General features: G+C 43.1%; 1 protein-coding gene across 4 annotated transcripts in view; it reads left to right on the plus strand.

Moving 5' to 3' along the window:
- The window catches only part of NUP214 (nucleoporin 214), a 45,413-nt gene extending 33,941 nt beyond the window's left edge, over nucleotides 1–11,472 (plus strand). For 2 of the 4 annotated variants that reach the window (XM_069770679.1, XM_069770680.1), the window contains exons 31-36: nucleotides 474–630; nucleotides 2,858–3,007; nucleotides 5,822–5,993; nucleotides 9,556–9,698; nucleotides 10,517–10,541; nucleotides 11,243–11,472. In XM_069770679.1, the coding sequence (XP_069626780.1) occupies nucleotides 474–630; nucleotides 2,858–3,007; nucleotides 5,822–5,993; nucleotides 9,556–9,698; nucleotides 10,517–10,541; nucleotides 11,243–11,276 (681 nt within the window). In that variant the 3' untranslated portion in view covers nucleotides 11,277–11,472. The remainder of the gene's footprint in view (nucleotides 1–473; nucleotides 631–2,857; nucleotides 3,008–5,821; nucleotides 5,994–9,555; nucleotides 9,699–10,516; nucleotides 10,542–11,242) is intronic. The other 2 variants (XM_069770681.1, XM_069770682.1) reach the window with 1 other exon arrangement.
- The last annotated feature ends 5,282 nt before the right edge of the window (nucleotides 11,473–16,754 follow it).

The following is a 16,754-nucleotide window of genomic DNA, read 5'->3' on the forward strand; positions in this document are numbered from 1 at the left end:
TTCTGATATATTAAAAACAAACAAAAAAACCAACCAAAACCCCCAACCAAAACAGAAAACCCAACAATTTGATATGCTTAGTAAAAAGTGTCCCAGTCTGTACCGAAGATATTTGCTGTTATAGTGGGTACCACAGCAGCATCCGCATGAATGTTTTCCAAGGGGTATGAGGAGAAAAACATTTTATCACATGCCAGATAAGATAGACATGCAGTAAGTCACCTGCCTTTATTCCATGCTAAGTGGAAGGTGGACAGTGTAGGGCAAGTTTCAAAGGCATTATTCTGTACTATAGGCAAGGTTTAAGACTTAAATAAGATTTCATTGCATTACATGTTGGAAGGTAATTGCTTGCTGGTTCATCAGCCCCTTCGTACATCCAGAGGAACAGGCCAGACAGAAAAATCAGCCTTGGGGGCCTGTGCTGTTTTGACTTATCTTAAATCCCCTTTTTTGTCCTTTTTGTGTTCTAGCAGCCATCTTCGTCCAGTGGAGGTTTGTTTGGAGCTGGAAGTGGTGGGAGAGATGGAGGCTTCTTCAGTGGTTTGGGAGGAAAGCCAAGTCAGGATGCAGCCAATAAGAATCCCTTCAGTTCCTCCAGTGGAGGATTTGGATCTGCAGCTTCCCAGAGTAAGTGAACAAAACAAGAATAGAAAATGTACTGTCATTTCCATCTGCTTTTGTGATCCCATCTGCTTTTCTGCCACTAGTTGTCTTTGAGTAAATTCAGTGTTAACATGAAAGGCTTCTAGGGGGTAGCAGAGACAGAGAGTATGCATGATGTGTAATCCAGAATTTTTCTTTTAGGTTTGTGGAAAACAAGTAGGGAAGCTGTTGAAACAAACAAGCGGATGCAAGAAGTGTGAAGAATATATACTGTAGGGAATTCTTGGCCAAATGGTTCTTTAAAATCAAATACTCTAAATTCTTGTCACTGAATTTCTGCTTCCAACTTGGTTGGAAGTTAGAAAGCTTTAATTATTTCTCATCTGCCCTAACACTGTAAAAATTGTAAAGAATCCTATGCTCAAGAGAAACCAAGTTAAGTAGTATGTGATGGATAGCAGTTTCCTCAGCTTTGTCGTAGAAATGGCTATCTTTATGCAGCACATGCAAGATATTTTATCAAAACTTGCTATAATATATGGATAAGTCATTTTTTGTGTCTAGGAGATGTGAATTTTTTCAGTCACATGGATGTAGTAAAGAAAAATAAATATGCTCAGTGGTTGGTTCGGAGATGTGGTCTGTTTTGGTAAGGAAGCAGAATTATAGAGTTCCTTTTATCAGTTTTTATCCAGGTTTGATAGACAGGGTGGGTTTCTCACAGATAAACTTGTACAAGCATTGTGAAAGCTGGGTAGATGAGAGGAATTGTGTTAAAGCCCTCTTTGGGAGGAGGAACTTGGCACTTGTCCTTTCTTTTCCTCCAGTTGTCAGCTAAAAGACATCAGTCCGCGTGGGTGTTTCAGCGAAATCAATCCGTACATGAGGCGCCACACCAACTTTCCCACACGTTGCTTCTTGCCCAGCCAACCAACCTAACAAAAGGATGCATGAAAAGTAGTTAAGAATACATTAAAGCTACCCTCAGGTTCCTTTGCACCAGGGACTTTAAGGGACTATTAGAATTTTTTTCTAGAAGCTATGAAGGATTAACAGTAAAGGCAAGAATCAATCACTGTCTATTAGTGTAATGATTATTTTTTTTTAAATGCCAGAGTCAAGTTAAAAACACACTAGTCTTGAGGTTTTTTGGGCTAACAGGTCTCGGTAATACTCTAAAATTTGAGCTGAGATGCATGTATGCTACTGTCTGCTGTAGCAATTAGTTTGAAATACTAGCAGGCACTCTCATGCCTTTCATGTGCAGCTATTGCAGATCTGCACTTGTTACATGGATTTTGGTGTCACAAAACCTATTCATAATGATTTCTTAAGTGTGGCTTTTATTTAATGAGACTGCCGGGCTTTGTGATTTCATCACTTGTGACTTGAGTTTGGCAGAAGGGGACAACAGAAGGGGTGGAGTCCAGCAGGTAGAAAGCACAAAGAAGGGGAAGCAGTGTCTAAGACATAAAAGTAGGGGAACAAAGCAAAGCTGTAGAATTAGCTGCAAGTGGCTAGAAGTAGCACTTCAAGTCTTGGGAGAGCAAATCCATTTATTTTATTACATCTTTAATGATCCATTGGGATTAATGGTTGAGGTCAGTTCCCTAACCTTGCTAATTTATTCCTCCTTTATTGCAGTGCTGGGTTTTGTGATGAAATAAAGCAGATGGTTCACCGGAGAAGAGCTTTGGTTATTCTGTGTCCTGCCACTAGATGCTAAAACTCTGTGCAGCCTTGTGAAAGATTAAAGCTTGAGTTATTTCTCAGTAAGGCTGGAAAAGTTTGGCTCCTACTTTAAGGTCCTGTCAGATAGTCATGTTAAGAAATACTGGCCATTGCCAAAATAGCTGAGAATCTTTAATTTGTGGTGGACTGATATTTATGTTGTTACAAGAGACTGATTCTAGCTGCTGTGACTTCTTGCTTGAGGGATCGTCTTTTAGTGACTGCAGCACGGGATGCAACTAAACAAATGGTCCATCACTGTGATTTGCTAGATTGTAGCAATAAAGGGTTGTCAGTGGTCTACCAGATCGAGAATGGGTCTTTGTGGAACTACAAAGCCCTGTAGGAATAAGGGAAAACTTGGCTTCTCTCTGTAGAGTGCTGTTTTCAATGTAGTGTTCATTTTGTGCTTGGGGGTTGGGGAAGTAAAAGGCATTTCCCTTTCTTCTGATCCAGCTAATGAAGTGTAATGTAGCATATTGTCTGATATGAGCTTCACAAGTATTCTTCATCTCCCCAGATTCTTCGAGCTTATTTGGAAACAGTGGAGCAAAGACTTTTGGATTTGGCAGCTCATCTTTTGGAGACCAGAAGCCTACAGGCACTTTCAGCTCTGGTGGTGGAAGCGTGGCATCTCAAGGCTTTGGGTTCTCCAGTCCAAACAAAGCAGGTACTTTGTTAATCCACTCACTATGAACACCCACACTTACCTGAGAGATATTTAGTAGAGTATTATACCATATAGATGTCTACAGCCTGGACTCAGTACATGTACAGGAATTGTCTCCAAACAACAAATAGAAAATAACTAATGGCTTAGTGAATGGAACTTTAGCTGGTGGATTCAAGGCAGAGATTTACAATCTCTTGTGCAGAAAAGCATCCAGTAAACTACATTTTCAGGTGTTCATTCCAGAAATTCCTGTTGCAGTTTAAGAGCAGAGAGCTATGTACTGTACATTGAAGAGTATAGAACATGGAACTGAATAAATTTTTCCTATTTTAGATGCTTCCTTGGAATATTATCTTCCAAACTTCACTGTGGGTTTTGTAACCCTTTTTGTCCCCATTTCTTCATGTGAGTGAATGCACAAGTGTCTACAGTGGGAACGCTTCCTCATAAAATTCGTATCAGACATGCTTCAAGTCCTTCTCTTTTGAAATCAGTCTGACCTGTCATCGTACTTTCTTCTGTGGCTGAGCTGTTGCTCTCTCTGTTGATTGAGTTAATTGAATCAAATATTGGAAATTTCACAAAACCTCTTTTCTTTTTACTGTCATCTGCCCAAAGAGCAAGCCACAAAAGTAGTGGTGACTGTGATATGTTCATTAGGACTGAATGGCAAAATGTTCATTCTGTTAATTACCAGGCAAAAATGGAGGCCCAAAGGGTCAGGCAGAGCAAAGCTTTTCTTCTCTGTCCTCAGACCATTCTTACAGTGAACATTGATGAAGATAGATGTGCTGCTCCAAGTGTGTCTATTGAAGCTTCATCACTGGGGGAAGTAGGGGAGGCTTGGTCATCCTTGAAGTTGTCTTGAGACAATGGTGCTCAAGAGCTCCCTTTGGAGAAGCAGTGCTTTGAGAGGAAGCACTCTCTGCTTTGGCAGTAGCAGTGCTCTCATGTTAGTGAAGTGGGTGAGAGCGTAATGATGATGCTATCAGATCCAACAGCCATTTGTAAAGTGGCTCTCAAGTATTGCATTCCACTTGGTAGCGGACTGAGTTTCTTGTCTCAGGCATACCTCCCATCTGTTATTTTTACTAGAGGAGGAGAAAGGCATTCCTGAAGGAAGTTCTTCTTTCATTCACCCAGTGACTCTTTCCTTGCTTTTTATTATTTTGGTTTCAAAATTCTTCTTGAGATGGGATTTTTCAAGAGGTTTCTGCAGAAGGCACATCCACTCTGACAGAGCCCCTCAGAGCCTTCTCTCCTCTGGTTATATTTGCTAAATACTGAAATGAATAGTGTGTCTTCCTCTCCCAGCTGCAGTGGAAAGGTTTACTTGATTTGAATCCCCCTTTGTCCTGGTTTCACCACTTACAAATAGTGGAGAAAGGAAAGTGAAACATGTTAATAGGCATTGCAGAAGAGAGTGTATGCTGAGCAAAGCTTCAGCCCCTGTGATAAATAGTCTAATGTCCTAGAGATAGAGGTAACAAGATATCTGATCTGTGTTTAAATAATTTAGGCGTAGCATTGTTTTGTTTTTTTTTTCCCAGACCTTTTGTGTTTACAGCCAAACAGTATCCATTACCTTGACATGGACTGGAATTTCACCCAGGGTATTAAAATGTGTGGTGGTATCCCATCCTCATCCCTAGTCAAACAAAAGGGCAGGTGTCCTTCATGTTCCACAATGTCAGTTAGAAACAGGCCAATAATATCAGCAGATGAACGTAGAATAAAATAAGCTGGGTAGAAGTCCATTCAGACCTGCAGAAGGCAGCTAAACCCCAAGCAGAAATTGCCAACAGCAGAGTTCAGTTCTTGATTCCCTGCAGGAATTGTGCAGTTCCACTGACCTGGCATTTAATCATTGCATCTTAGTTTCCACCACTTAAACCAGGATTAGATAAGACCCTGCCTCCTGAATCTTTTTGCATCACTGGAGCACCTAAAAAACAAGCTTGCAATCTACCCTCTGATCTTAAGAGATGGGGGTGACTTGTCCATTGCACTGGGGAGTTCTTCCAGTTTAAGCACTTGCATGTATGAAATTCTGTCCACAGGACACTTTTATGTCCTTCCACAGCTTTAGATTAGAAGCCAGAGTAAAACACTGCAACCAAACCACAGCAGCAAATGTTCACAAAGGTGACCTTTACAGGAGACTTTTCAGTCTGCATTGTTACATGCAGTTCCTTTGGATAGTAATTTGTTTAAATGGTGATGAGCAGAACTTTACTTTAAAACTGACTGCATAAGCTACGCTTTTTTTCTGGTAAGGAGTGCTAGTTTTATGATGAAGGATGGATATGTCTTTTTTTATATAATAATAATAAAAGCATCAGTCTAGCACCTGTTGTGTGTATTTTTACTATAACTTGGTTATTGTGCATGTTTGCTATCTCACGATTAAGATACTGGTCTTTTTTATATAAAGCAAGTGGAGATTCCTTCACAGTGTGCAAGCGCATGCATGATATATTACCACCTTCCAGTACAGCTCTGGGGATTGAGTTGATCTTGTGCTCAAATGTTCAAGAGACCCAGAATGTGGTTTTCTTCTGGATAGTCTCTTACTCAGTTGCAGGTTTTTTGCATGCATTCAGGCACTTTTATCCATGTCTTTTGTAACAAAATACCTTGCAGTTTGGAAGCTTTGTGGCGGTTAGTTTTATAAATAATGCTGTGTCCACATGATAAGATGAACACCCCCATTATGGAGATTGTCTACTTGGAAATCTAGGTTTTGTTTTCTCTTTCTGCATTATTGTTTATGTGACGTTCTTTTCCCTTTTTTGCCTCTGTTTTGCTCAGGTGGCTTCGGTGCTGCTCCAGTGTTTGGCAGCCCTCCGACTTTCGGGGGATCCCCTGGGTTTGGAGGGGTGCCAGCATTCGGTTCAGCCCCAACCTTTTCAAGCCCTCTGGGCTCAACGGGAGGCAAAGTGTTCGGCGAGGGTACAGCAGCAGCCAGCGCTGGAGGATTTGGGTAAGCCAACCAGGGTCCAGGGTTTGGGAAAACAATGTTCTTGCGTGACAAAAACTATTATGCTGTTACCTCTGCTGCATTAATGTAAAGAATATATTCTGCGATTGATGGCTAAGCTCTAAGTATCCTTGGTTTGTGGGGGTTCTGGGGCTTTTTGCTTGTTTGTTTGTTTTTTAAATATAAAAAAGGCATAGAAATAAGGCTTTAACCCCAAAGGAAATAATGTGTATGATCTCATTTTAATGCTGAAACTACTATGTTGAATCTTTATCTTTAGAGATTGGGGTGGGGGGCAGGGTGAGGGGGGATGTGAGTCATCTTGCAAGCGTCTAAGGAAATGCAGGAGTATTTTCTGTGTGCACGTTTAATGAGTTCAACTCTAGGCCTACAAACTATGCCTAGCAAAGAAAATAATAAATATCATTATCTGTGACTCTGTCTAGCCACCTTATCCACTAGTGAGATTTGGTCTAGAGATACTAATGAGAATTCAGTCTCTTCTCTCACCTTTGTGGGGTGGGACGAAGCCCTTGTGACAGCCTGTGCTCCCAGAGCAATTTGTGTTTATCCCACACTGATTGTTTTTACCTGTTTCTTTACCCCTTAAGCCTGTGCTTGGCACCAGAGCAGACAGCACATTATTCCTATTATACAGAATTTCAAACCTTGCAAAGCAGCTTCTGCAATAGGCAGCAAATGCACTTCTTCAACATGGCACTACCAGCAAGCAACTCTCCTTCACGCCCTACAATTATATTCAGACTGAATAGACCCAATTAAAAAAAGAAAAACTTCCAGTGAAAAGAGGAAACTGGATGCCTTCCCAGTCTTAGGGTTTACATATTTCACAAGCATTTGTCTTTAGTTTCAGGAGGAACTGCCTTTACGTAAGGCACATTAGAACATCTAGAAGCGTAACTTGTTAATTCCCCATGAGGTTAGGCAGATGCCCATCTGCCAGGGCACCCCTGAGCTGTGGGAGGCTTCAGCTAGGTCCTTCTGCTATGTCCTGAACTCTGGTGCAGCAAATTGGAGAGTCCCTTTGGAAAGGGTAAAAATAGAGGCAGCTTAATTAAATCCCCACAAAGAAGGATGTGCTTGTAGGGACAACTTAGCTTCAATTCAGCTGATATTTTGTTCCGTTCCAACTTTCAGCCATTGTGCTGCAGGATTTTGTACTGAAACTGGATGCGCTCAGTGACAATGTTGGAAGCTTAAAGATAAGACGGGATTCAGAACAAGAAGCATGGCGATGCAAACAGAGGTCTTGCATAAGCAGTCTGCAGACTCAAGAAAGATAATTCATTGGCTTAACTTGTGGGGAGTTTTGAGAATTTCTTCTCTATTAGAAAGGTGTAGACTCAGTCTGATATTTTCAGAGTTGCCTGAGGAATTTGATTTTGATTTTAAAAAAATTTAAAAGAGCGTGCAAAATTCCCAGGCAGCTTTACAAAACCCAAATCTTACTGCAAAATTTTGAGCAATAGTTTAATTCTGCAGTATAATGTAGCATCTGTGCAGGACTTCCTTTCTGCCTTTCTCTTGAAGTGAAACTTTAAAAATCCCAAATCCAGAGATGTTACTTGCCAATACGTTGTGCAGTATTAGCTCTGAGTTCCTGAGAACACCCTGCTAACTTAATACATGCAATTCATTGCTGCTTCAGTTCTGAAAAATCTGCATCACTTGATAAATGACTTGGGTGTCAAAAATAGAAACCACTACACTTCTTCAAAGTCTGCAATTCCAACTGTTTGTGAGCAAATACTGTTTTGCTTTCATAAACTAACCTCAAGTGCCTCTCAATTCTGTTTTGTATAGGAGCTTTACAAAAGACCTGAAAATCCAGGCAAGATAGGTTTGATTAAATTGTTACCAGGCGATGACTGTATCTCAGGTCTTTTATATGTTTAAAAAAAATAAATCTGTTCCATAGCTTAAGCTGTTTCTCTGTTCCTACTATGCTTAGCATTTTTTCAACAGGCATGTTCTTCTAGTTGTAACTGAAAGAAACAGTTTGAACCACAAGTTTCCATGTCACTATTTTCACCTCCACTTCCTTTCGCCGGGTGTGTGTTTAGTGGTCTAGTCCTGAGGAGATGGAGCACTGTAAGAACCTCTTGTTCTCAAATGCATCACCCCATCTTGCTTCTTTTAAAAAAGAACTGCAACACCTGTTCTGTCCATGCTGAGAAAATCACATTTGTGGTTCTGGGCTGAAGTTGTCTGCAAGGTACATTGGTCAAGAGCCAAACCAGAGGCACAGGGGATGGTTAGCAGGGCCAAAGATGCAAAGTCACTGAACTGCCCATTGTAGCTAATGCAGTATATGGAAGTGGTGTCTGTGGTTGACAGTGTCTGGGATAGGAGAAGTGATGTCCTTTACCAGATGAATTGCTTGTCACACTGCTACAAGGGTTGTCTTTTATCTGGAGAAATATGTTTTGATGTGGCTTGTTTTTTTTTTGTTTGTTTGGTTTTTGTTTTTTTTTTTAAAGTCTACTAGATCTGGATGGATGGGGAGGTGGGTTAATGTGCTGTCAGTTCATATTTTAGGTCAGAAATGACAGTAGCTTGTGTGAGGCACAGCCTTGCAAAGCTGGCACGCTATTTGACTTCACCAACTGTCTGCTCAGGGGAGGGCTGGTGCTGGGTTAGTTGTAGTAGCATTGTGCACTTGCAGAGCTTTAGCGGAGCTTGTCATTTGACAATTTTGTGTCTGCATTTTTCCCAGTTTTAAGTTAGAGAAAAAATTGAAGCTCATTTTTTGAGTGCACCTCTTACGTTCAGAATTGGGAGAAGTCTATGGGGGGAGCAGAGAACCGTAATGCATATTGTGGTCTCATTAGTGTGTCATGCTGATAGCTCTACAATACCTGGTTGGACAGAGTGGGTGGAGAAGGGAGACCAATTTCCATACATAAAAGTGTTTCTTATTTCAGTCCCCAAAAGCATTTAGGGAAGTAAACCAAAGGTGGTGGGGAAAAGTGCCACGTAGGTGCAGATCTTCAGGAAAGCACTGGAACTGTGTGTGATTCAAAATGGGCTGGGGAGAGAAAGGAATTGAGAAATCTGCAGACAGTTTACATGGGCAGTGGTAAGGTACCATCTGAAAGTTGAGAGTCTGGGCTCTGTATCTAGGTTCTGCTTTGTGCTCTGGCCATGAGTAGCTCAAACCAATTCTGTGTTTGCTGCCCTGTTTGTGAAACGAAACAATGCTGTACTTTCGAGCTTAAAGGGGTGAATTAATATATTCCATTTGATGGCAGGAGTTGGTATTTCCAAGCACTTGAAAACATTACCCTGTGTAAGCATGAACATATTTGCCTTTCTGCCTGGCACAGAATGGCAGCTGAGCAGACATTTGTACGTATGATAGCCTTTCCCAAACCAGAAAATCACTTTCCAGAATGAACAATTATAATTATTCATATCAGGTGGTCTCGCTTTTTTTATGTATCCTCGTTTAAGGAGTGCACTGTTATCATTGCGGGTATGGGGACAAACTTGCTGTGTAAGTGAGAAGGTGCTTGCAAACACAAATTTTCTCTCTAAACTGCAGGTTTGGTGGTACCAGTAACAATACAGCATCGTTTGGCACGCTAGCAAATCAAAATACCCCAACATTTGGATCGCTGTCACAGCAGGGTACCGGTTTCGGCACACAAGGCAGTGGATTCTCAGCTTTTGGGACAGGTGGAGGAGGTAGGAGAAGCTAAAATATAATGAACTTAACAGGCCCTATGTCTCCATTTTTCCCTGGAACTTGGGTGTGACTCCTCATCTCCCTGTCAAAAATCTGCCTGGTCCTGGTCATGCTATAGGGAAGGCACTGTGTCCTGGAGAACTGAGCTGCAGGGTAGCGTCTTCTCAGACGTTAGCTCATAATTCCATCACTTGATTGGCTGTGTGGCATGTCAATAAATCACTCTTCTTCTGCACACCTCATCAGATTATTGCTTTGCACCCCTTTTTGTGGAGTTGTTCTTTCTTCTCAAAGGAAAGTACCATATGCATGGGTATCTGTATGTAAGTACTTAATGTCAGAAGAATATGCACTGGAAAATTGAGCTAGAACACCAATGGCCGAATTTTTATCTGATGTAATTCAGTGAAGCTGCAGTGATTGACACAGGGCTGAGAACAGAGCCTTTGAGAGAGGATATGTTCATTGGTGGTCTGCCTGTCACCATTGGCTTGCATTAAGCACAAACTTCATCTTCAGAAAGCAGCCCTCTATTTTCATGGAGAGGTGAATAAACCAGGCACATTGTATGCAGTTGCTACTAATGAATGGACCTAGCTGATTAGCAGTGAAAGCAAAGCCCTCTTAGGAACCAAGGCAAGTCACTTTTCTTCTAGATGGAGATTTGACTTTCATTGTTTGCCCATCACTCTTTCCCTGGCCTAAGGCAGGAAAGAAATGTTTTTCAATCTGTGTGTGGGAGGGGACATTTACTACAAATGTTATGCATTCATTTTACCTTTTAACAATTATTTTTCTAATCTTGCATTTCTTTCAGGGTTTGGTTTTGGATCATCTAACACGTAAGTACCATTTTGTGTCTAACTCTTCATTAAAAATACGAACAGAATCAGAATAAAACAGTTGAATGGTTTACAAGAGCAAGCTTTGAAAGTAGCAGTAACATAATAGTTCTGATTTCCTTTCTGGTGGCACTGCATAGAGCTCAAAGTCCAGGCTCTGAATGTGTGCTTTCCAGTGAGTTTAATCTTTCATATAAGAGAGAATTTTCAGTTAGATCATGCTCTTTCTCCACCTCTCAGGCACATGATGCGTGTGCTCAAGCTGCATGTGTGAATCTAGTATCTACTCCATTTATCAGGTTGAAACAAGGAGTGAAATAAATCGGTACTTTTCCAGCTGAATTGAGGTGATGATTTTTACAGTTAAAGAATGGGACTAAGAGCTGAGGTTAACTCTGTCATCCACTCTGCCGCTGGCTTGCGGGATTACTTTTAGCAAGTTTCTTAAACTTTGTTGTTTCCCTGCCAAGTAGAGAGAGCACGTATCTCTGCGGATGGTAGGCTCTAGAATAAGCATAATTATATCTAGTTAGTGTGTGTTGATGCAGTCTCAGGTAAAAGAAGGTAGAAATACCAATGCATTCTCATAATAAGCTTCTGATACTAGGGAGACTGGAAGTTTGAGAGATCTGCTGAATTAATACTGCCTGAGGGAGACTCTAGCACTCATTGCTGTGTTGGTTTTTTTTCTTGCTCCACAGATCTTCCTCTGGGTTTAGTGGATGGAGAAGCTAGGAAAATCCTGAACTCTCCTGTAGAACTGTGCTGTAGCTCCTGCATTCATGACTCACCTACAGGATCAATATCCAAACAGCTTTTCTTTTAAATACGAGTTCTCAGACTTTTTTTTTTTTTTTTTAAGAAAAAGATTCTGCTTATTTTTATGCAACACTTGTTCTCGCTCTATATTAAACTATTTTATCTGCCTTGATGTTATTTGTGTTGGAAGGGTTTATCTCCCTGCATCTAGAGGAAATAGATGTATGCTGTGATTACCAGCCCCATACTGGACTTAGCTTTATGTTGTTCATCCCTTGCCTAGACAAGGGGGTAGCTCACGTTGGTTCCTGATACAAACCAGCACATTTTTCATTGAAGAGAATGACTGATTATCCTAGGCCCTTAAGAAGGGGCTGAAGTTTGCCCTGCTAATTTTAAGTATAGGATGGGGCACATGCTTTTCTCACTGAAGTGCTAAAAGTGAGTCATGTGTGAGCCAGAGGCTTAGTGGAGAAATAGGAAATTAACTGAGAAGAAACTGGCAGCGTGCAGAACACGTTCCCATGGCAGTAACATTCAGCAAAGGGGTGGGAAGTAAAAGCTCTCCTATTTTTACCTTTCTCTAAATTTTACAGAACTCAGAAAATGGAACTCAGGTTATAGGGAAAACTTCTGGCCCTTGAATTAGAAGTGTGACCTCCATCCAGAGGCATTAGTGATTTTGCTGCTTAAGGCTTTGGCTGTTGGATTCTACTGTCAGCTACATTTTTTCTAACATGTATGAGATTGTACTTTTTCCCTGTAGCTCTTAGCTTTAGTCAATATCATTTGTGAAATTCTCATATGTTTATACTTGAACATACTGAGCAAATGTTTTAAAGAATGCCCTGAAGGCATTCTGGACAAACACTTTTTCTATTTGATGCATCTGACCTCCATGAAACCTCTAAATGATGTAATGGGTTTTTGTTGCTCTGTGAAAAATGCATTTGAAATAACAGCTTATGTATTAGTTGAATACATGCAGATTGGATGGTTTTATCTTGTTGGTCCTTTCAGGACATTTTGGGGTACTTCTGCTTTTTCTATTTTCAGCAGAAACATTCTAACTTTTTTTTTTTTCCCCTAAATACTACACAATATGATGACAAGTGTCATTTTCTGGTTTGGTGGGCATGTGGTCACTTTTTGGAATTGTAAATAGTTGATAACTGCTTGTTTTCATGTCCAGTGTTGTAAACTAAATACTTATATCTATCAACACTTCCTGAAGAAACCGTTTTTTTCAAGTCAACCTAAAATGTTAGCGTTTGACCTAACTCCTGTCCTAGTTGTGGAAAGTGTCCTTCCTATCTCTGCACCTGGGAATGACATTAGGTAGGTGCCCTTTAAAAAGGAAGACCACTGAAATACAGGAAATATAGTGTACAAGGAGGGCTTATTTTTAGATCTGGAGAGGCTTTGCAAGGCTATAGGCTCTAAGGCTTTTACATATGCCCAGGATCGTGAACCCTGGCGTGCCGCATGTCCTATTAGAGGCAGCACTGTTGTCGGGGTTTTGTTTATAACCTCCCTTCCCCTCTAATGGGAGAGAGCGAGCGCTAGGGATCCTGGCACCACAGCACTAGAACAGAGGAGAAAATGTTCTGAAATTTGCTGGTTTGGAGATGGAAGAAAAAGCTGAAGATGGGTTGAAGTGTGCCCTCCCAGTATGTTCTCCTTGACTATACAACATTTCTTAAGGCCTAGAGGTGATACTGCTGTTCTGCTTTGCTTCCTCTTTATAAATAGCAGCTGGCCCAAACCATTGACCTTAAATTCTTTGCATTAATCTCCCCTTGCTGTGGCATGCGACACCTCCTAGCAAGGCCGTATCAGCTGTGCTCCCCCAGATAGCTAATAAACCTCTTGCTATGGAGAAGATTGGCTTGGTAAGAATGTGATGTTGGCGTGCTGAGCCATTTAAAGTTTCTTTTTTGGAATGATGGGAGCAGTTGGGGGTTGTCCCTGCTGTGCTACTTGGTACCTGTTTAACTCCTTTACCCTCTGCAAGTGAAGAGCTATTAGAATTACTCCAGGTGCGGATTGAACATGCATTTTCCTGCAATGCTTCCAAAAATCATGGCTGAAACAACCCAACCCCCTGAACTATCTGCCCTTGAGAAACAGGTGCTGTTCCTGGTTTCCATAGTAGCTGCTGGAGGAGCCGAGCAGCGTAGAGAGGCTGATCGTGACCACAAGCCCACAGGAATATGCACAAAATGTAGCAAAGTCGACTTTGAAAAACCTGCATTTTTATTAGATGACTCAAGGACTTGGCAAGTGCGTGTGGCGCTTGGTTGGTGGTTGCCAGAAGCTGTTACAGTCTGTCATCTGTGTTAAGTGGCCTGTGATCTCATGGCCTCTGTCCAGTTTTTTGTGGACAGATGTCCACCAAAGAATAAAGCTACTAACACAGATAGCCCCAGTCTTGGCAGACCTGGTAAAGCAGCCAAGGACTAGCTGGGCTTGGAGCCCTTGTTTCAGTAGTTTTGTTGTCTGTGCTGGTTAATCCTCAAATAACTAATAGCAACCGTTCCACGGCTACTCTGAAGGAACTTATCATTGTCTGTGTTAATGTGGTTGTATCTTTTTTTCATGCCATTTCAGTATGAGAAGAAATCTTCCAAGGCTTTTATCAAAGGTGAATTCTTAATTATCTCTAATGAAAGAACACACTTATTGTTCCCTCCCCTGAGACTATGCCATGGCCTTGAGGCAGTGGCAAGCCGAGGGCTGGTGATGCTCTGCTATGGCAGAGCGCTAGTGATGGTGTTACAGACTTGGTGGGCAGAGGGGAGCCTGAGGCGCAGAGAGGATCTCCCCAAACCCATGGAGAGACCAGACCGGGGATTTCTGCTTCCTTGAAGGCTAAAAGAGCAACAAAGAGGCACAAAAAGAAAGAAGAATTACTTAATCTCTTGTTTTAAAGGTTTTTACTGTATAATATTTGGTATTCCAGAATACGCGTGGTCTCGGCCATACCCCTCCATCAGGATCTGTCTCCTGGGAGGGAAGAATATAATTTCTTTGGCCCTTCTGTGCCGCAGTGCCATGGTGCAGAGAGGCGACCAGAGGACAAATGCCGGTGGCATCCGTCTGCTGTCAAACCGAGGAGGGATCGCAGGGCTGAAGTTCATCCTGTGCTGCTGGGTTATATCCCTCGGCTCAGCCTCATCGCTGATGGCCACTTTCCTGCTTGAGCAGTGCCGGGGACAGAGCTGACATGCTGATGACCAAAACTTTGGCAATGCTCTGTGGGAGAAACCAGACGTGTTTCTGACACGACCGTCCGGCTCAGGATGGGCTTATTGGCCTCAGCAGCGAGCTGCTGTGGTGTGTTTGCGTGCGTGTGGTGAGTCTCAGGGATGAGTAGGATCTCTGTGAAAGATGGTGGAGGTTAGAAAAGTGCTGCTGAACATCTCGGACCTTGGTTCCAGCTGCTGGGAGCAGGGAGCGAGGCAGTGGAAAGGTGAAGGCAGGCAGTGGCACTTACCTCTCCTCTCACCCCTTTGCCAAGGAACCAGGGGCGCAGCCTTGGCCAACACTGGTCCCTGCACCCTGCCAGCAGTCCTGCGCAGAGCTGCCTGCCTTCGCCCCGTCAGTCCGTGTACGTGTCCCTGCTGCTGCAGGCCCAGAGGCTGAAGTGACATTTTATTTATCCCTTCTTAGTTTTCATGTGTCCTGCCCTTGTGCATTGCTTTCAGCATTGCTTACAAGGAAAAATAATCCTGCATGAGGCTTTGGCATGAGTGTGTCTGGTAGTGCCGGGGGAGTTTTTGTTCCTAGATAAATGTCGCGTTGAGCCCGAGGGGCTGGGAAGAGGCGGCTGCAGCTCGGTGGGGATGAGCAGCCCTCGGTCGGCAGCAAGACCAGCTCCGTCCTTTCTCCCTCTCGCAGCAGCGAGGCCCTGGGGTCTTGCAGCCATCGAGAAAAGACCGACTTCCTCGCTGAGGAATGAGCCTGGATGCGTCGGCATGTTTTTCAACTCTGCAGGCCTACCTGTGCCCATGGGCTTCTGTCTCGGCTCCCCGAGGGTCCCGCGGTTATGCACAGCACGTTCCCTGTCTCGCACCATCCCCACTTTGTTTTTCTGCAATTGCCAGTAGGTTGCAAAGCTCCTTCTCTGCAAACGTGTCTCTGGCTCCCGCTGCAGAGCTGGGACTTCTCCATGCATGCCTTTATCACACACAGGCACACTTTGTGCTGCCAGCGCCTGTATCTGAACTCGCACCGTTCCCTGAACACGAGATAAAAACGAAGTTGTGTATTGCCAGCAAGCGCGTTGCTCGAACGATATAGCGGGGCTGTTGCTGAGCCCTGGTGCTGCAGGTTCCTGGGCACACGCAGCCGCGGGCGGTGCTCTGGCCTCAGTCCTGCCTTGTCAGTGTCTTATTCCAGCGCTGGAAGAGACCACCACCATCTCATACCACCCTCTCTCGGAGCAGGGTGCTGGAGTCGCTCCCGGGTCTGTGGTTCTTGCAGAATCCCTCTGTAGTTCAGCTCTGCAGGTGCCAGGAGCTTCAGCGCTTCAAATGCCCTGTGCTTAAGTGATGTACGGCTTCTGTATCAAAGGTGAAATAAGCTATTGTTCTGTTTTGAGGGGGAAGTATGGGACAACCCCAAAGTTACGAATCGGGGTAGGGTCAGACCTGCCCCGCCAGTGCTGCTCGACTGTGTTCGGGCTTTCTGCCAGGACTCTACCCGCTGGGTTCATGGGGACCAAGTTACAAAGGTGTTATGAAAGGCAGCCTTGGAAAACTCGATGCAGACTGTTTGATGAGCTCTGTTATAATTACGTGCATGTAACACATGACACAGTATTTTTATTTTTTTTTTAATAGATGCTTCAAGGCTCTTCAGTGCATTGCTAAAAATATTTTGCTTTAAAACTTGAAAACATGAAGGAATAAAATGAGCATGTGCAGCTGCTGCACATGAACAGCTTAACAAGATGTGAGATAGAAGAAATAGGAAACAAAACTTGATTTGCATCAGCAGAGGGAAGTCCCTGCAAAAAGTTTCGAGCAGGGACTGTGGAGGCCAGGGTGTATTTCTTCAAATGAAGGAACCGTTCCCTCAGTCTGTTTAAAACCGAGGTTAAAAAATCACAAAGCCAGCGACAAAACCTCTAGAAAGGTGATGTTTGATTTGTAGCCTCAGCATTCACAGATGCAGCGCACTAAAGGATTGGAAGCACCAGAACTGGGCTCCACCATCACCTCAGCTCTGCTGGGTTCAGCAGCCACCATCCTTCCCACCGTCCTCCTGATCTTTCTCAGGGGGTTTTCCAGTGTCTCGGTGCAGATAATAAGCGACCGGGCGCTTTCAGCTTTTTCAGGGTGTCACCCAAAACAGCTGTGAGTTGGCTGGTGTCCCCTCTCTCCCCTTCCCCCCCCTCCAAAACTAGGACATCTAAATTTAACCTGCTATCAACAGATGAGGCTGGAGAGT

The sequence above is a fragment of the Haliaeetus albicilla genome, chromosome 26 (assembly GCF_947461875.1).
Source record: "Haliaeetus albicilla chromosome 26, bHalAlb1.1, whole genome shotgun sequence".
Taxonomy (NCBI): Eukaryota; Metazoa; Chordata; class Aves; order Accipitriformes; family Accipitridae; genus Haliaeetus; species Haliaeetus albicilla.